This window comes from Lentinus tigrinus (assembly GCF_003813185.1).
Source record: "Lentinus tigrinus ALCF2SS1-7 unplaced genomic scaffold L226scaffold_27, whole genome shotgun sequence".
In the NCBI taxonomy this organism is placed as follows: domain Eukaryota; kingdom Fungi; phylum Basidiomycota; class Agaricomycetes; order Polyporales; family Polyporaceae; genus Lentinus; species Lentinus tigrinus.
The window spans coordinates 82916-102671 of NW_027137936.1; the positions used below are offsets into that span (position 1 = coordinate 82916).

General features: G+C 54.9%; 5 protein-coding genes across 5 annotated transcripts; 1 reads left to right on the top strand and 4 right to left on the bottom strand.

Annotated features, from left to right (window-relative positions):
• Positions 1–2125: 2125 nt before the first annotated feature.
• Positions 2126–3259, bottom strand: L226DRAFT_525110 (uncharacterized protein; the record flags this gene model as incomplete). The annotated part of the gene is made up of 6 exons (XM_067678944.1): positions 2126–2198; positions 2241–2251; positions 2318–2385; positions 2549–2773; positions 2899–2920; positions 3026–3259. The coding sequence occupies 6 exons, from the start codon at positions 3257–3259 to the stop codon at positions 2126–2128; spliced, it is 633 nt and encodes a 210-aa protein (XP_067532289.1).
• A 1401-nt stretch (positions 3260–4660) lies between these two features.
• On the top strand, positions 4661–6264 carry L226DRAFT_573668 (uncharacterized protein; the record flags this gene model as incomplete). Its single annotated transcript, XM_067684901.1, has 6 exons — positions 4661–4693; positions 4746–4793; positions 5815–5904; positions 5954–6055; positions 6111–6148; positions 6201–6264. The coding sequence occupies 6 exons, from the start codon at positions 4661–4663 to the stop codon at positions 6262–6264; spliced, it is 375 nt and encodes a 124-aa protein (XP_067532290.1).
• A 1073-nt stretch (positions 6265–7337) lies between these two features.
• L226DRAFT_573669 (uncharacterized protein) lies at positions 7338–11736 on the bottom strand (the record flags this gene model as incomplete). Its single annotated transcript, XM_067684902.1, has 14 exons — positions 7338–7386; positions 7445–7604; positions 8599–8636; positions 8689–8735; positions 8783–8878; positions 8934–8952; positions 9075–9171; positions 9241–9312; positions 9363–9612; positions 9975–10427; positions 10483–10866; positions 10920–11212; positions 11380–11581; positions 11635–11736. 14 exons carry the CDS (start codon positions 11734–11736, stop codon positions 7338–7340), a joined length of 2262 nt encoding a protein of 753 aa, XP_067532291.1.
• Positions 11737–12985: 1249 nt separating this feature from the next.
• Positions 12986–15911, bottom strand: L226DRAFT_573670 (uncharacterized protein; the record flags this gene model as incomplete). Its single annotated transcript, XM_067684903.1, has 4 exons — positions 12986–13990; positions 14040–14269; positions 14325–15585; positions 15639–15911. The coding sequence occupies 4 exons, from the start codon at positions 15909–15911 to the stop codon at positions 12986–12988; spliced, it is 2769 nt and encodes a 922-aa protein (XP_067532292.1).
• An 807-nt stretch (positions 15912–16718) lies between these two features.
• Positions 16719–19176, bottom strand: L226DRAFT_525112 (WD40 repeat-like protein; the record flags this gene model as incomplete). The annotated part of the gene is made up of 11 exons (XM_067678945.1): positions 16719–16802; positions 16865–16918; positions 17055–17106; positions 17301–17550; positions 17603–17849; positions 17925–17944; positions 17997–18247; positions 18314–18364; positions 18416–18497; positions 18710–18842; positions 18907–19176. 11 exons carry the CDS (start codon positions 19174–19176, stop codon positions 16719–16721), a joined length of 1494 nt encoding a protein of 497 aa, XP_067532293.1.
• Between the last annotated feature and the right edge of the window lie 580 nt (positions 19177–19756).

Here is a 19756-nt window from a genome sequence, read left to right on the forward strand (position 1 = left end):
GAGCGACAGAGTTAGCTGGAGCGACAGAGTTAGCACAAGGGCGTGAGCGACAAAGTTAGCTGGAGGGCGTGAGCGACAAAGTTAGTGTGAGCGACAGAGCTAGCAGGAGCGACAGAGGACAGAGCTAGCTGGAGTGACAGAGTTAGCATGCCCTCATGCCCTCCAGCTCTGTGTTGCTCACGCCCTCGTGCTAACTCTGTCGCTCATGCCCTCGTGCTAACTCTGTCGCTCACGCCCTCGTGCTAACTCTGTCCCTCCAGCTAACTCTGTCGCTCACGCCCTCGTGCTAACTCTGTCGCTCACGCCCTCGTGCTAACTCTGTCGCTCCAGCTAACTTTGTCGCTCACGCCCTTGTGCTAACTCTGTCGCTCCAGCTAACTCTGTCGCTCATGCCCTCCAGCTAACTCTGTCGCTCACGCCCTCATGCTAACTCTGTGAGTTAGCTGGAGCGACAGAGCTAGCGTGAGCGACAGAGTTAGCTGGAGGGCATGAGCGATGGGGTTGCATCTCCCGCTACATATGTTACGAAAAACCACCTTTGCAACTTTGTGATAACTATTTCAAATGAGTACAAGGAACGTCATTTTGATCAAAATTGGCGCACATATCAAACGTGGCTTTCCACTGTAGCATATGAGCGACACAACGCCAACCAAATCACAATAATCAGCAGCTCACAAACAATGGCCACATTAACAGCTGGTTTCACATTCCCACACAAGTCGACAGGTAACACAATTGGTTGATGCCATTATTGGACTACGTAAGGATAGGAACAGGAACGACATGGATACTCGAAGAGAAGCACAAGGTTGTGGGCACGTGACATGCAGAAGCGCAGCCACACAAGACTGGAGGTAGGCGATATGAGCGTGGGCAGGCCACATGAGAACGTAGACGGGAAGGTCGTTGTTTGACATTCCAGAGCACAACGGACGAGAATGCAGGCCGGCGACATGCAACGAGAGCATGAGTGGGGCAGGTGGAGAGTGCAGACAGGCGACATCATATCTAGACCGCGGCCGACGAGACCGTGGATGCATTGAGAGTGCAAGTCAGTGACATGCGATGGAAGCGTTGGGGGATGAGAGTGGTGGGGGCGGACATGAGCGCAGGCGGGCGGATACTGAGAGCGTCGGCAGGAGAGAGCACGGAGCGTAGGCAGGCAAGAGTGGGATGTGAGTGCGTGGGCAGGCGGGAATGTTGAGCCGTGAATACAGGGGCAAGCAAAAGTGCCTGCGGGTGAAAAGGCGGGTGGATGAGGTGGGGGGGGGGGCAAGACTGCGGGCGGGCTGGAGAGCGAAATTCTCGATGTATGTCAGTTATGCGTTTGAGCAGCCCGAGCAGGTCAAAAAAGGAATACCTTGCTGCCGATGTCTTCACTTTGAAGGCGATACCCTGCTAAGCAGCGCAGTATGCGCACCTAGCGGACGTCAATGTGAGTGACGGACACCAGAGGCCTGTGCGGAACACGTACACCAGTAGGAGACGACACGGTCATTCTTCGGCAGTTCGTCTGCACGCCTTAGGTAGGATGTGACCACCTCTGGAGGGATGGGCCGGAAAGAGAGGATCATCGTTGCCTCGTCGCTGAACGTTAAGACAATCGCGTGTCGGAGATCAATCTACGTGGAGAGTCGAAGGTGTGCATGGTCTCGAGGAAGTTGGCGGCTGCAATAAACATTCATGCAGTATTCCTGGGTGCACCATGACACGTTGGGAATGCTTGTGACTGTGTACGTAGTATAATGACGCACCTCGTGATTCTCCCGCTCCTGTCCTCATTGTCTGCACCGGCAAAAACAGAGCTGGCGGGAAGGAGGGCTGGCAGGCGACAGAGCTGGTGGGCGACAGAACCGGTGAGTGAGAGAACGGGGTGGACAGAGCGAGAGCCAGCGGAGAAGTCGATACTAAAAAAAAAGAGGTGGAAGAGAGGACGGTGGACCAGTGCCTGACCAGAGCGCACCACGTCAATGGGCGCCAGTGAAGTTTAGGGCCGGCTCGTACGAACTTGGTCGAGCTCTAAAAGTTCCAAAGCACAGATTCTTGACCGGCGCCTTGGCGCGCGCCTTATTGCTCGATTAGCTGCGACACGCACCCGTCAGAACTGCATTCGCCCGAGAGCTCAAGAGCCATGTGCACCGACCGAAGCAGAAGGTGGGTCAACATACTCGGCGGCGTCGAAGTCAGGTACGTGACTATATCATTGTAGAGGGCATCAGCATGCTCATCACACTTACCTTGATTCACTCTATGGACGTATCCTGAAGACAGGGTCAGCACATCCATCTGCGACAGAACTCGCTGAAACACTCACAAAGTCGACATTGAAGATGTCGGTGTAGTGCGTGCGCAGCGTCTTGAACCACGTGTCAACGTCATTGACTTGACGTCGTTCGCCAAGTAGCTATAGTGCACCTTCTGCGCGACATCCGTGGACGAGCGCTTCATCTTCGCCGAGGACGACATTATCCCGCCGCCATACCAGCCCAGCGCAGGCAGCCAACACATTCAACGCACCGACTATCTGGTCTCTCCATCTGCTCACACTGATTTCCTCCCCGGTGGGTCTTCGCCGCTTCAATGGAGTTATCCCCGGGCCCATAGTTCGTGTCAAGCCTCGACGCATGGTCCATCGCGCCCTTGTGCGTGCTATTGGCCCTGCCCACCTTTGCAGCAGGCTCATCGATCATCTGCAAGTCAGAACCGCCGCCGTCAACCTCCACCGTACGTCCATGGAGCCGGACAACTCCGTCGCGTCCTTCGCCTCGCCCTATACAAGACAGAGCAGTCATGAGGAGACGACATGTGGCAAGGATTCATCGAGTGCACCTCTCTCTTAGATCGCCACTCATATCGCCTATCTTTGTAATTCTGTTCGTGCTCTTCGAGCTTTACCTGTCCAGGTGATCCCGCTGACCTGCACACCCCTTATCAGCCATACAAGTGCAGTACTGACGTGTCTATATGTACTACACGACCAGGTGCGCTACGATTTCAGAAAGAAGCACATACTCTCTCTCACTGTTCGTCCCGTGTCCCCTCGCATTTTGTGCGACGCTAACAATGCGCTGAGAGTGTTGCTCCTCTTGAAGCGCGCTTCCATCACAGGCTGGTCGGCAGCCCGCCGAAGGACGCCGAGAACTGCTTTGCGTTCGTGAAGGCGAAGAGCGTCGGACGCTTGGTCGCCCGGCAGGACGTTGGCATTGAGTGGCGGCCTGGGGACATGCACAAGACGCTCACGGTCTGGCCAGGACATGAGGCAGGTGCTTCAGGACTGGGTATGTGTTCAGTTTAATATGTCGAGCGATGCTTACCGGAGGCGTTCCATCCCTCCCACATGCAGCAACTCTCCCGCACCCCAGGTCCGTCACGGCTTGCGCTGGAGTATACCGTCCGAGCTCGAGTCCACACCCGTGTCAATTCGCCGTCGCCATCGGCCCGTATCCGGTCACTTTCCCGAGAATCCAAGCCGTCGCAACACTCCCAGCGACATCGCGGGGTTCGCAACGATGCTCTTGGCGTCTCAGTTCGATTTGCGATGTCCAGGCGCGGCGTATTTTGGCGGATCGCATGTCGGCCGCCAGCGGTCACCTGCATCTTCCTGGCCAGCTATCTGCGGTGATGGACCTACACTCGCCGTGAGTGTTATCCGAAGGTGCATGGTCCGTCTGAGCGTGCACAAGCGGAGTCGGAGAGTCGGGGAGGATGAGAGAGAGGAGAGGAGGAGTGGGAGAGATGGGGCGTGTCGGAGGTGCGTAGACGGCGTGAAGAGCACCAGAGGGAAGGGTAAGGGAGTAGGTCCAGGAGGACGTTTGGGACAGTGACGAAGCTTCGACGCAAAGAAATCAAAGAACGGGAAGGTAGCGACCATTTGGCATGGAAGGAAGCGACTGGAGTGCAATGCGAATTGCCTATTGTTCTGGATGAATGCGATCGCATAGCTGCAGAACGTAGGGTTTCAGACAATGGTCATCGTACTAGTGCTGCAAACCATCTCTGCAGTATGTGGTGCGAGCGGTCGAGGTGAATGCAAAGGGATACAAGTGTCCTCTCTTGTCACTGCGATGATTCCGGGACAGCCGGGCGAGTCGAGAGGTAAAGAACGTGTGGTCCAACCGGTAGTCCGTCCAGAGTTCCCGTGCTCATCCTCTCCACTTGAATCCGAAGCCTCTACTCGTCCTTCAACTCGTGTGCGTCCTCGTCATCGTGTACGCGTGTGTGTTCCACGTCTGGACTCCTCAAGCTCGTCGTCGTCGCCCAAGGACGTCGATGCCTCCATCTCGCGAAGTGAAGCCGTAGTGATGTCGATATGATCGTCATATACTCCTCAGTGCATAGCGGCCTCCTACCAGTCAGCCCTACTCATCTCACAGTTTGCAGAGAAAGAACTCACTGCAGAGCTTTCCTGCTGTTGATGTATGACCGTCGCGCCGTCGCGCTGTGTAAGCGTCACCCTGCTGCTTTGCTGGCAGCTGCCACCCTCTTCTCCTCCCTCCCTCCCTCTCATCCACCTCACTACCCTTGGGACTTGTCTCACACTTCTCTCTGCATCCTCTCAGGCCCCCACTCACTTCTCTGTGTCCTGGAGAGCGCCCTCGGAGATTATAGGCATGACGGCTGGTAAGTTTTCACCAGCTCCTGGTTTCCTCCTCCTCCCATGCCCCTCCCCCTATTCCTGCTCTCTCAAGGAGTCTGTTGGGTGGTTTGCGCATCCCCAACCATGCTGAATGTCTCGATGTTAGCTAGATATCCTCATTCTGGTCATACACACCCAAAATAAGGTTCAGATGGTGAGTGTCATGCATATTCAGCACTCCTGCTCCCCTCCCTCCCCCTTGCCGTCCTTCATGGCACCTCCTGCTCTTCCTGGACCTCGGGAACATGCAGAGGATGTCTGAAGACGTCTTTTCCCCCTTCAGGGACGCGTCTTGAGTAGGGACCAACACGAGTGGGCAAAACCCGTGTGTACCCAAGGATAAATCCGTGGGAATACCCATGGGTAAGTACATCCGCAGGTATAAGTACCTGTTTCCCACGGATTTTCAAGGATGTGGGTACGGCTAGGTAAACCCGTGGGTACCTGCACACCCTCATTTTGTAGCCACTAACCGTGGGATTCTGAAGATATAACATACATATGTTTCCGATCAAAACTGAGTGTGCTATGTTGAAAATAAACTTGCCCAAATCCGGAAGGATGGGCTGTCTTTCGCGCCCAAAATGGTATTTAGGCGCCCGTAGGCACGAAAGACAGCCTATACTTCCGGATTTGGGCAAGTTTATTTTCAACATAGCACACTCAGTTTTGATCGGAAACATATGTATATTATATCATCAGAATCCCACGGTTAGTGGCTACAACATGAGGGTGTCACATGGGTAATCTGCCGGCTGCGTAAACCCACGGGTATCCGAATATCATACCCACAGGTATGGGTAATCCGTGGGAACATACCCGTAAGGATGCGGGTATGACCTTTGGATTTTGAAAACCCATGGGTACGGATAACGGGTACATCCGTGGGTCACTCGTGTTGGTCCCTAGTCTTGAGCAAGAAAGACGCGTTCCCATGCTGCCATTGGCCCTGTAGCGCCACTCCTGCCTCAGCTCGCAGGTAGACACGCCTCAGGAGCGCCTAGAACGTATCCTAACACCGTGTAGGACACGCTCTATGCGTTCAGGACGTGTCTCCAGGCCATCCTGGGTTGAATATGCAGTCAAGAAACGTGTTTTAGCTGCGTCTACGCGATCTACATACAGCGCGTCTATCACGTCACGTTACCGTGTCGACTCACTTTCTTTGTTTGCAGTCTTTCCAAGGAAACCTCCTCATTCTCGCCCGCATCTTCAGCAAGGCCGGTAGCGGCCGCGGTGTCATCAAGTTGAAGGACTTGAGCTCGGTGAGCGTGGTGTCCCTTGTCTCCTCCAGTTTGCTGATGCGTCTTCCAGTCCCTCACCGCGACTGGCTGCGAGATGCAGCGCGGCAAGGGGAGGATGACTCGACTCCTGCCCCCTCCCGAGCTTGCCAAGGCCGCTGTTACTTTTAGCGCGGTCAGTATTGTCATCCCCCTCGGATGCGCGATCGCTCACCTTCATGCTCTACCAGCCTTCCAACGGCGACGTCTCCAAGGCAACGCAGGCGTTGTGAGTCTTCTTCATTCGCCGTACGACGTCCTCACTCACCTGCCATGTCTAGCATTCGTCGCCAGATTGTTGCCAAGTGGGGCGTCGGGTTCGAGTTCTTTGCTGCCCGCCTGTGAGCGGTAGATCACCTTGTCTTGTTTAATCGATTCCTATCATGTACTTCTATATCTGCCTCGAATCGTACTGATTTTGTCGTGTTCAGCCGCATCCTGCTCACCTTCTGCTCGCCCCCGCGATGTACCGTTGCACGTGCTGGACATCCTATGGCCCATCGCATGTCGCCCGTCGGGTAATGACCCGGACGATGCACTAACAAGTAGGTATGTTAACATAGAGCGGATGGTTCATTGACGAGACGACGCTCACCTTCATGGTCAACAGCGCGTTCCCCCTGTGACATTGCCGCGCTCCACCTCCCGCCTGCTCGCATGCCTGGCAGGGGCCCGAACCACGCCCTACAAAGCATCTATCGACTACAACACACGTAAGTCAGCGGCGTGCGCGTGCCGAGAGGTCAGAATTCGGACATCACTCACGTTCATCGGATCAAGCTACCGTGGTCGCCGGTCTACTAGAAACCCAGCACTAAGTCCGCTCAGAACCGCGGCGCACACGATCTCAGGCACCTCACCGTTCAAACATCGGATATGCTCGGCGCGAACCTCATCGTCGACCTGGTCGAGGGCAACTCTTCCTGAAGTGTTCTTGAGGTTCCCCATCGGTGGAGCGCAACACGCCCCCACTCTCTGCGAGATAAGGCAGCCGGGGAACGCTCGTGAGCTCGAGCTGTAGGTTGGGAGGGCGAACGTAGAGGAAGGCGTAGACGAGACGGAGAGACGGCGCATCTGCGCCCGGCTCGTCTCCAACTCGCTTCGGGGCGCCGGACGGTCGCGAGACGTTGAGCTCAGGGCGGCGGTTGAGAGCGGTGCGGAAGTGAGTTAGAGGGCAAGCAGCTTGTCTCGAGCTGCCGAGCCTGAAGTCGTCGGTCGGGAAGCCTTTAAACGTGATCTCGCACCAGACGAGCGGCTAGAGGTGCTTCACGTTGTACGGCTCCTTGACGTTGTAGCTCGAGATCATGCCGCGGATTTGCGGACGAAGATTTCGCAGGACAAAATAAAGGCTCCGTGAGCGAGACAACAAGGCAGAAGCGCACACGAACGTCATCTTCTCTGCCGCTCTTCTGTGCCGCTCACTCCAGCGAGGCATCCAGGGACTCGCCGCCGATGTTGTCCCAGTAGCTACGTGGTCTACGTCAAGCGGAATGCACTCGACCAGGCCCGTGACGGAGGCACGTACATATTGATCGGGCCTTCCTTCTGGAGCACCACGCGCGTGCTCACCTTGTAGTTGAAGGCGAGGTCCACCCCGAGGGAGCACACGTAGTCGACCTTCTCGTCCGAGGTCAGCGGAGGCGATGACCTCGAGACCTTCCACCTTCGCCAGTTGTGCGCCTCCTCTGCGGAGTTGACTGTGAGGCGAAAGATCGTTTCGACAGTGAAGAGACATGCTCACGTTACGATGGCATCTGTGATGGGATTTGGTTTGCGATCATGTGAGGTGCGAGGGAACGTAGGAGGCACATACCTGAGGCAGGAAAGTTGAGACGGGGCGAACTAAAGCTGGCGCATTCGCGCGGCAACATACACGACCATTGCCATAGCTGTAATAGAAGGAACGTGTCAGCGCCGCCACTAAATGCAGGAAATGGGCCGGCGGACACTCACGAGAGGTCTTGATTCCGTTGTTGATGGAGGTGCGCGCTTGAGAGAGAGAGAGCGGCGAGGTTGGAGAGGTCGGACACGACATAGCGAGCTCTCGTCGTCATTGTCCGTAGAGAGAGAGCTGGAAGCCTTCCGTTATCATGACACCAGTCGTGGGCAACGGACCTATCTCCCGGTCGTCGAGCCACAGGCTCCGCTCGGGCAAGGCGAAGCGCAGGGGCGATAGTGATCGTTCTGGGAGCGATTGGGTAGTTTGACTGAGAAACAGGTGTAAGGAGTAGAAGGTAGGGTAGTGCGCGTGAGTGGAGAGCGGCGAGAGCGGACTCCGAGACGACGGTGTGATTCATTTGAAACCCCGCAAATGGTAGGACGCTCCTGGTCTACGGAGATGAGACGGGGTGTCAGTGAGCATGCGTGGCCTGGAGAGTACGGCTGAAACTTCTACTTACACTGATTGGGCACGTACTAGTCACATCCCCCGGGTTTCCAGGAGGAAGACATCCAGAACCTTGCGATCTCTGCAACTGCACTCCTGGTCACGATGATTCACACGACGCACCAGTCGCTCGCACGCGACGTGGTGGCAGCATTGAGGGCTCAATGAGGTCACAGTTCATTTCATGTGGGTCAGACGCAACAGGTCCAAGAATCACAAACCTATCGATACCGATACCGATATAACCTCCTCTCTTCCCTGGGTCGTCTACTGCGTGGTGAACGACCACATACCATCCCAGCCGTACCAAAAGATCATGTGCTCACGCCAACTGTCACGCAGGGTCAGAAGCGCGGAATTGCCTGAGATCCTGCGACACTTACATACCTTGAATCTTGCGCGACACAGCGATATCCAAAGGAAGCAGTGCCTGTGAAAGGCATCAGCTCCGTGCTGCGAACGAATAAGCCTACATACGACGTTGTACGTCAAAGATTGCGCGCGTGTATCCCCTTCCTCGAGACGCAGCATCCCAGCCTCCAGGTCATTGAGAAATTCAATGTCTTCCATCGCCTTGCCATCATCCAGTGAGCTGACTTATATCATCCTGATCTGAGGACGCACTCACCTTCGCAAACTCGCCGTAGCTTATATTACAGCGCGGATTCAAACGTGATCGAGTAGATAGCTGTATATCATGTAGCGAAACGTTTCACGCTAGTCAATGTTACGCTTGTTCAGAAGTCGAGCTCACACGCTGGCGACGTACTACCAGGCATGTTGGAAGATTGAGCGATGTGGACGTAGAACGGTGTGCTCGAGGCCAATGAGAGAGGGCAGCACTCGGTCAGTTGAAGACATCGACCCTAGTGATCACTTATCGTTCCCGGTACGTCAGCAAGACCACGTACAGACATTATGTGTAAGTTACGTACCATCAGTATGGATCGTCTTCGAAGGAAAGATGAGGTAGGTATGTATGCGCTTTGAATAGCACGTCGATGTTGCTTTTCAAAAGGTTAGTTCCGAACAGAGAGGCGCCACGAGGACAACGTACTCCGCGTTCCACTTACAGGGATGACGCCAGACTCGACGCTCTGGAGGAGACCAGCGAACTGCCACGCCGCCGAGCCACCCACCCTTCGAGTGATCGCAAAGACTCTTCTGTGCCATAATGGGGATAGTATTACCGTTTGTGCGGCCGGTGTTGATGAAGACGTCGTTCCAGATTTGTATCTATTCTTCTCGTTCGCGCCGATCTCCCGGTTGGAAATATTCTTCGTCGAATTGTAACCACAATTCCGGCTCTGTGAGAGTCATCAGCAAAGGGACCCCGACGATGTACATAGATAGCACTTGCCAATGAGACGAACACCAGTGTGGGCGAGAATCTCCTTCTCGTACCAGCCGCGGACGTCCTTGTTCTCCACACTTCGCGTCGACCCATCCGAACGTAGAGCGAGCCATCCTTCACACGAGATTGAAGGTGCTTGACGAAACTCATCATCCACGCCATCTCAATGCAACCCTGAATCGTAGGTTCGCCGCGAGCCTCCATCTCTCAACGGGCACGCGAGGTCCAACCTCGGCGAAGCCTGTGACGGCGCTGACCTTCTCGAGAACAAACATGCCGTGCGGCTTGCTCATGTTCTCAAGCAACTCCGCCGACCTCAGGATCGGCGCGATTGATGGTGATCTCCGCCGTCGACGGTGGGGAGACCGCCGAATATGAAGTCGCAGAACATGAGGAGAGCGTCTTGGGGAACCCAGTTTCAGGAAGAATCAGAGTGGTGCGCCTTGGGCTAGATACTGTCGATGTAGTGTCATGCTCGCGAGCAATCACATCGAGACGAGCTTGGAGCTGCTCGGAGCTGGCATCGTACTTGATCTTGCCGGCACGAGAATCGCGGCCGAGGTAGCGCTTCCAGAGCTCGACCTGCTGAGCGGCAAAACGATCATGGTCCATCTGGAGCTTGAGGAACTCGATGTTGATGACCACGGCTCGACCTCCTCCAACACTACCCGCAGCGGCGCCAGACGAATGCATGATGCCCGAATGTTGCACAAAGATCAAGACAACGCCGTCGAGGAAGGTCCTCGCTTCCGCCTCCGAACCGAGACGCTAGGGAGGGCCCGAGAACCCATGACTTCGACAAATGAGCCTTGATCGCGGACACGTTGAAGCCACCGGGCATCTGACCATCGACGAGAAGGGAGACAAGGCCGGAGGTGTACTTGCCAAGGGAGCCAGAGAAGGCGGCGCTGAGGACAGAGACAAGCTCCTCACCCTTCTCCGGAGCAGAAGATAACTCGAGCTGGAGGTCGCCGAGGCTCTCGTTTTGCATCGTCGGCTTGACGCCAACGATGTCCTTGATGCTATTGAAGAGGAGCACTTCGTCAACTTTCTTCTTCAACTTCCGCGCGATAATAGCGACGAGAAGATCAGTGGCCTTCAGCGGGGCATGCTCGATGCTGGCAGCAGCAGCAGCAGCAGGTGCAGCAGCAGGCCGGGCTGAGGGAGCCGACGTGGACGCCTCAGGAGCGGCAGGTCTCCGCCTCGTCTTCGAGAGCGGGTAGTAGTCCTTTGTGTGTTTCGCGTAACAAAAAATCGCACGACGGTGGGTGACAGAACTATCCTGCGTCTCGTATAGACCCTCAACGTGCGCGTAGCCACGCCAGTGAGCGTGGGCAAGGGACAGATCTCGATGGATCGCTCGAACTTGTAGTGCTTGAAGAGGATGTTCTCTGTCTCAATCCAATGCACAGGCGACGCGAACTGGTAGGCAAGCAGTTCGACGAGGACAGCGTACGCGAGCTTCTGCCTCTGTTCCGCTGAGCCCCAGCTCTCCTGATCCCACTTGCAGAGGACGTTGTTGATACGAGGGCAGAGTGTCTGATGTAGATGGGCTGGGCGTACTCCTCGGTGACCTCAACGGCTTCGCAAATATATTCGGCACGTATCTCCCGATGAAGGTGTCCGGGGTGAGATGCGCGTGCGATTGATCTTCTTCGACAAGTCTGGGAAACAGCGTTGATACTCTCGAAATACTTCAAAAGGACAAAATATAGCTTACATGCACGAAACGGCACGACACCGGCCCAGAGGTAGCGGGAGTGGCACGGCACGTCGATACCCGGGAGAGGGATGGTCGCGAAAGCACGCTTAAGCGTCATGTGGCCCTCCTTGGTCCAGAGCTCCTGGTCTTTCGCGTAGCCGGGGCTGGTGATCCCGCCGAATATCTTCTTGGCTTGATCGACCGTGAACTTCTCCGTGAGCTGAAAGCCTGATTAGTTACATATGCAACTGGGAGAGTGGCGGGAAAAGGTACCTTGGTGATGCCAATCTTCTGAGGTTTGGAGTAGATGAGAACAATCGTCAGCAGCGCGACGGGCTCGCCAGCACAGACGTTTTTGTGGGCGCGAGAGCGCATCCTCGTCCTTACAGCACCCGTCCTGCCCGCCGCAATGCATGCATCCCTCAGCAACTCGCTCGCAATACGTTGCCACCCGAGAGAGGCGAGGAGGACGTACCGGAGTAGCGGAGTCGTTGCGGGTCAGTGTGGACATTCCGACTTCTCCGCGGTCGCCGATGGTTTTATTTGTTGTTATTGCGATCTGCAGCTTGAGCTCGCTCGGACCAGGACGTGGGGAGAGCAGCTGCGTCAACGCTCGTCTTCGCTAGGTGCGCGCAGCAGGGACAACTTTTTACGTTGATGAGGGAGGACGAGGAGGACGTGTCTGCTGGTGTTGAGTCCCTGTCAGAGACGTATTGAGTAAGAGCCGAACATGGATTCGGATCCAAGCTTACCTGGAAGTTGACGGTCTCACGTGAAGGGCATGTGCGAGGCGCGATGCTGTCAATCAGCCTCGTTCGTAAGGTCACCGAGTGTTGATAGAAGGAGGAAGGGTTAGACTACGCGGTGCTTTGCATGCGTCCGGTCGAACAAAGCGACCTTCTTCACGCCGGGCTATCCCGCAACGTCTTGTCCGTCCCAGGGTTAGAATGCCCCCTGTGTAGCATGGCAGAGAGGAGTGGATTGCACACGGGTCATTAGAGGTGATGATGACTCCATATGGGCAGGGCTAGCCGCACGCACCTGAAGACCCTCGGAGGAGCGGGGATCGCTGGCCTAACACACCATGGGTCCCACAGGTAGTTTGGAGACATGACCCTTCTGTGCGGGATTGTATGCAGATGGGGCAAATGGGTTCATGAGTGAGTGTGTAGAAGGCGTCGACATTCCTGGGCGTAGAATAGCGGGAGAAAGGGGAACACGCAAGGTCAGTCGGTCAGTCTCACACCGCGACAGGAAACATAACATACGAATCGTTTTCTTTTCCTCATGACGAGATGGAGTGTGGAGTCCACTTGGCCCGAGGGAGGGGAGACCGGTGAGGCCTGGAGGGCCTCACTGGACATGTCAGGGGTCTGCCAGCAAACCAGTATTAGCGCCAGGAATGTCCCGGGAAATGGTAAGCACAACAGGCGCCGGGCATCATCCACGTGATAATTGTTCCTAGACGCGTGCAAATTGGAGTGATCATAACCGAGACCTCGGCTTTGTGGCATCATCCATCGTCTAGCATACAAACATAAGACCCAACGACTGCAGTAGTACATAGTCCGTGTGTGCGCACATATCGCAGAAACGTCCGCATCATCCTCTGCTTGTGATCAACTTAAGACCGGGAACCCCGACCACCACCCTTCCCCTTTGCACTAGAACGACTTCTCAAGTTGGCCCAGCGACTCCCAAGGCTGTGGATGGCACCTGAGGGCTCGGTAACAGCAGTGGCACTGGCGCTGGGCACCCCGACCCTACGCCGCTTAGATCTTCGCAACCCGAGTTCTGGCTGGTGGCTCGGCACCCCGTCCATATCTGAGCCCTGAAGCTCTTCGTGGGTTGGCTCGAGGGCGCTGGAATTACGTTTGGAGCTGGATCTGAGTTGAGAAACGACAGTATCGGGATTGGTGGCGGGGTGCGCATCGGCCTCAACGGCGGTGTCTGCAACTGCGTCGGCCTCGACCATAGCGTCTGGGACTGCGACTGCAGCTCTGTCGGCGTCGGTGGGGGTGTGAGTGTCGGCGTCGGTGGGGGTGTGAGCGTCGGCGTCGGTGGGGGTGTGAGCGTCGGCGTCGGTGGGGGTGTGAGCGTCGGCGTCGGCGTCGGTACAGAAGCCATCAGCGTCGGTACAGGAGGCGTTGGCACCGTGCTTCTTACAGTGGCCGCCGGAAGAGAACTCCGGCCACCCAACGGTGTCGACGCGTAGCTCGGGAGGCGTGAAGGGCAAAGCCTTGTCACCAACAGGCCAGTCTTTCCTATCAAGTGCCTCCTGGAAAGGAGCAAGGAACATGTCGTAGGTGAGGTCCTCCTTGGACCAGTGTTCATTAACAATCGCAGCGAGCTTCCTGAGGAGGTCGGTGAGCGGTGCGTTCCCTGGGATGACAAAGTCTCTTGCCATCCCCTTGCCTCCCAACCACCGCGTTTTCCCACCGCATCCTTGGTGGTGCTGCCCTAATGGGAAGATTACCGAGCAAAGCTGGGCCCCAAAAATATGTTGGTGAGCGACATGACGCAACACTACCCAGATGAGGACCCAGAAGATCGATTCTAGATCATGATGAACCCCATGAGGAGACCCAGACAGGATCAGCTGCGAGATCGCCATGAAGTAATAGGTGCCCTGGCGAAACAGTTAGTCGAGTATACTTCTGATACCACAGGATACCCACAGTTCTCTCCTTCAAGTTGCCGCCGTCCATAGCCGCCATGAGCTTCTCTGCTAGAGCCTGTCCGTCCAAGTGCGCAAAGCTTTCATCCGGCACGTCCTCACTCATCGAGGCGTAGTCGAAATCGTGCAAGAACCCTGCGTAACCTTCGCTGGGCTTGTCGACAATGAGGATATTGCCAACACTAATGTCTCGATGAAGTACACCGGCACGCGTGAACGCAAGCCTATGCCCTGTTGGTCTCAGTTAGCCTTCATATCAGGTAGCCGAGGGGTTTAGATCACTCACCCAAGATCGCATCTCGCACAGCTGTCACCAACTCCTCGGTGCAGCAAAACTGGGTCAAGGGGCGGCCGAGAGTATCTGTAACAAAACGCATATGACTACGCTCTCGGTACCAGTAATTGATGCCTCTTGCGAGTCTCCAGGAAAACGTTTGATGCATCGGCCGGTGAGGGGGAATGGTTTTTCTTGCACGACTACGGGAGGGACGGGAGGCCGATTGCGCTCGATCATCGGGAGGGGAAGAGGAGAGACGCGAACGATGAAGTTCGGAATTGTCGGTAGCTTGAGTCTGGGCGTTCCCACCATAGGATGACTCCCATAGCCGAACTTCCTGCTCGCCGAGGTCTCCTCCACACAACAAGTTGGGCAAGCCCACCCTGATATTAGAAGGAATGACCTGCAACCGTGCATAGACGTCACGCTCAGATCGGCGAACCACCTGACGCCATGCTTCCTTGATGACCCGCAATTTCATGTCATCGGACTGTGGCGAGTCGACGAACTGGCCGCGACGAGACTTGTATCGCGTATCACGGACACCAAGCCATGCGGTCGTCGCTCGAGAAAAGAGGCGACTATTCACGTCGAGTACCTTGATCAAGAAGTACGCTGAGGGTTTGCCAACACCAGCGAGGTTCTCGTCCAGAAATTCGACGCGTCGGCTCTCACTCAAGATACTCTCCAAGTCATCGACCTCCTCGCCTATTTTCTTGAGTCGCGCTTTGAGCCAAACCTCGTCCTTGGGAGTGAGTCTGCGAACGGTGGGGTCCCAGCCGACGAAAGGTCCTTGTTCGATAGGGTTCACGAAGTTCCAGAAGAAGCGCTGCAAGAGCTTGAGGTCATGAGGGTCCTTGAGGAAAAGTGGTTCACAAACTACGGCGCATGAATGATCGAATTTTGCGATGCGTATGATGTCTCCGTAGATGCCAACAATAAACGTTGCCAGGAGCCCGTGCGCATGCATGAGACAGCGAGCGTTGATCGCCAGCTGGACCAGAGTCTTGCAGTGGCAGTGACCATTCTTTCCGTACGGGTCGTCTCCTCGCGTGGCTTTCGCCTCGAGAATCATGGAGTAATGAATCCAATTCGTCTTCCCAGGCAGCGTGGAGAGCCCAGGGAAGGTGACTGCGAGGTCCGGGAAAGAGATATTGTGGTTTTCAGCGAATGCGGAAAACGGGAATCGGTGCTTGGTGCCGTGAGTGTCGATGAACTGCAGACGCTTGTTCGGAGGAAATCGGGAGACCAGCTTGTTGAGATCGCTCAACTACTGTGGGTCAGTGATCGCAATTGCCTACGGTCAATCCTGGAACCACGCACCAAGATGGGGTAACTATCTTTTTCCTTGCCAGCGATGGGTTCCCAGCCTGTAAACAGTCCCTTGAAGGTGCCGGAAGGGGGGCCACGACCGGCGGAAGGGTCAGCGGGAACGTACTTCTTCAGGAAGTCGTCGGCCTGATCGCTCGAAGGGTTGATGCGATGTTCGATCTCTCGCTTCCACCGCTCTTCATTGAAAGGTTGCAGGACTTGATGGTGTGCAGTGACGTAGTAGTTAGACTTTATCGTGAGAGGGGTGCATTGGAGGCCACTCATACCTGAGGTACGGGGAGAGCGAAAGCATACGCAGCAATTGCCAACTGGGATAGACATAATAAAGGCGATGGTAAGGGCAGAACAATGGAGCCCAGAAGGCGACGAGCGCTGCAACGGGTTCAATAAGACCATGAGATTGGCATTCAGCAATGGAGGTTGCGGGCCGGGGAATACAGAGACGGGCACTCACAACTTCGAGTCTGAGTGAGGAATGGTGCGTAGCAGGCGATTGCAGGGTTCTGGAGGGGCAGATGAGCGAAGGTTTAATTTGAGGTAATGATGAAGAAGTTGAGAAGCCTGACGAGGGTCGCGTGGGCTCGCGATGCTCTTATATAATATGTTTGAGTCATAGTCACCATTACAGAGATAGAGCGTTTTTGAAGCATACCTCTGTAGAGATGAAGAATAACTATGAATGTCGTGTTCCACTTCCGAGACGGATAGCTGGCAGAAGGGAAAGGGAGAGCAGCGCAATGGCAGCGAGGCGCCGAGAGCATCAACATGGCCAGCACCTGTATTCCTCCGGCCCGGGGCGCCTGCCGACGGAACTGTGCCAGACGGAGGCTTGATAGTCGTCGTCGAAGGTAACGAGGGCTGCGCGATAGCACATCGCACTACCACAACTTAAAATTGCTCCGGTCCTTCTCCTCCTCCTAGGGCCCCTTTATTGACTTGCACGTTAAGGATATGTCTGGACCCCTAGCGCACTCTTGCTTCCATTGTGCTTCTCAGCTAAGATCGGAATTCTTGGTCTAATTCTTAAACTCACTTTCAAATAACTGCTTTTGAGTGTCCTTGTCCTACTCTTCAAGCCATGTAGGCGGGATTAGGTGGGATGTTGCAGTGTTCCTGGCGCCACGGCTCGGGTATGCCGACGGCGCGAAGGAGGATCTTGTCGAGACAATATATTGTATCGTACGCGCTCATGGGTACCTCCATCCTCTTCGTCTCACTCCCAGCATGTCAGACGCTGTCGAGAAGAACTCCATCTTCACGGGGTTCATGCGCTAGCAGAGAAACGAAATCTCTCCTGAACACGGCGCGTTCTTTAGCGGAACCAGGGGAGTTCGGACGATGCTGGTGAGCTTACAGCAGCAAGATGGTGCGTCTACCGTCAATCGCATGCATACGTCGTCGACTCACTGGTAAGGTTGATCTCGGTCTATCATCGGTGAGATGGGTGAAAACTAATGCTCTGACACATGTGCATATTAAGTACTGATGGATGAGCAATCAAGACCTCCGCTTGTGCGGCCAAGCGCACGCGTCCCGCATCTCCTCCACTAACAGATCACCGCGCTTCGCCGAAATAATCAATGTAACTGGCGGAAGTACCGAGGTGTGTAAGTAAGTCGCCAGCAAGTCGCATGCCATAGTATTGCGCCTCACCGAACAAGGAGAGCATTGAGGTATCGGGCAACGAAGAGGGACGTCTTGATCAGGTTGGCTTTAATATCCATGAGCGATTCGCGAAACGGAATACTCGGGAACGGAGGCACAATGTGCGGAAACGTTCTGAGATGAGTCGCCTTGTAAGCCCCAGCGGCTATGTTGAACATATATTGATACCACATATCGTGTACGTTGGCCAGCGCGGCTATGGACACTGAGCAGACAAGAATGGCGCAGTAGACCAGCACTGGTATACAGTATGTAAGTCAGATCATGAGAATAAGATGCTGTGGACTTACCACTTCTGTCATTCAGAATCGTCGGCCAGCGTCCTAATGCATTGACCAGTGGTATCATACGAACTCGTGCGCGGTTTAGGGCGGATATACTGAGGAAGGACATCGTCTTGGTAACTGGCGCCTCCGAGTTTGTAGAAGGACTCGTCGGCGAATGGAGGTGCAATCCCCATACACGTATGACGGTATCTTCCCCTTTCTCGGAGCAGCCGGTAGCTAGTAGGCTAGTAGCACGTCCGGAGGTATAGGCCTGAGGACGGTATATGTATGAGATTACTTGCCGTGGTCGACTACGGTTCTGAGAGCGCGAGACTATGCTACTTACTAGGGCCTGGATGATGTCGACTGATGAACAATTTATCAGCGCCGTTATACAGTGAATGGGAAATCGAAATACCGTTGTGATTAAGCTCTTGGATGATGACGCCCCCAGAGACATCGGCAATACGAACTTGACCGCAAGAGGTTCCCATGACGACTTGCCTGGATGCGCCTTCGATGAAGAGAACAGGGAGAGGTACGTTGATATGGGTGTTCACTTGGAATGTGCGGAGATGGGTCTGGTCGCTGAGATTGTACAGGTCGAAGCCGTCATAAAGATTTGAGACTGCCATAAGCTCCTCGTCGGCAGACAAGGCAAGACGTCCACTTGATGATTGATGAATCAAGATCGGTGAATCAGCGTCAGTATAATTGAATTTGTCCAAGACTCACACTCGAGTTTCGATGTGCCAGGAGTACGTCTTATCTGTGAAGTTCCAACGGCTGTGGACTGATCTTGATACGGAGTCCTGATACAATCGAGGGGTTACTCACTAGATACCATGCTCGAGGTATCCGACAATTAATCCTGAGTCGAATTGTAACAAGTGGACCGATCTCGGCTTGAGAAGTGTTCCTACAGTCGAGAATTAGCATCGCCGGTATACCGCGCTAGAGCTCAGAGTATACACCGTCGAGAGACGCGCCGTGTTCGGTAACTGGCCTGTCAGTGATACTGAATAGTCCCGAGTCAACGTCGGGTCTGGGAAGAATCTGTTTAGTCATCACATCTACCAGCGTACTACCATGATCAGTATGGCGGATGCATGCAAAGCATGACCTACGTACTCTTTCCAACCTGCTTCCATATCTCCACATCAGATCCAGCGCAAAGAACCAGTATTCCAGTTGATGGATCAACAGAGATCCACTCGATAACGCCCCCGCCTGACCGAGGAATATAGAAGGGTCCCCTGTCATCCTGTAGAGACGAAGGTGGGTGCTCAAAATCAGTTGGCGAGCGATTTGTTATGAGTCGGGCGTACCGGAGTAGCATAGAAGTCAACACATAAGAGTCTGCCGTCTCCGAATCCCGCGCACAATGGGCCTGCACCCGCAGTACTCGACCACAGCAGTGCAGTGACCGGACTCAGCCCATCCACCTTGTACACATCTTGCCAGCTGTTGACCTCGAACACGAAGACAGTACCATCGTCCGAGCCGCTCGCGAGATATTGCCCATCTGGCGAAAACGAAAGAGCATTGATGGACGCGGTATGTCCTGTCAAGACTGAGAGCACCTCATACGGAGCCATAGCAGCACCATAGAAGTGTCAAGCACTGTGCACACAGAGACGATGGAGATCGGCGGATGAGGCGACGCGGGACACGCTACTAACACGCGGCGCTGCGGAGATATGCCTATCCGGCTGCGTACTCAAGATATGGGCATTGAGGCTCTTACTGAATGACGTGTAGAGGACTAACCCTAGGACATCGGGGGTAACAAATAATTGGGTAATATACAAGGGAACAAATCCGGGATCGGAGCTAGTAGGCGAGCAGAGCTACGCCTGATGGACTTGGGGAGCGTTGTTCAGTATCAATGCATTATCATGGTCGATGAAAATACTTACGACGTTTCTTATGTTTCGTACTGTACGTGTTTTCGGATATCCAAGAGGGCAGCCTCCAAGAATCGGTCAGAACTAGCCGTCGGCCGTCCTCCCGTTTATAGCCGAGGTAGATCTCTTCCCAAAGTGGCTGACCATGAGCGTCGAGTTTGCGTATCCATACTTGTTCTCGCGAAGGGGAGAAGTGACAGAATAAGTCACCCACGCGGAGACGGGGAGACTTGGTGATGTCAGGTGGATACGGTATAGGGTATTGAGACTT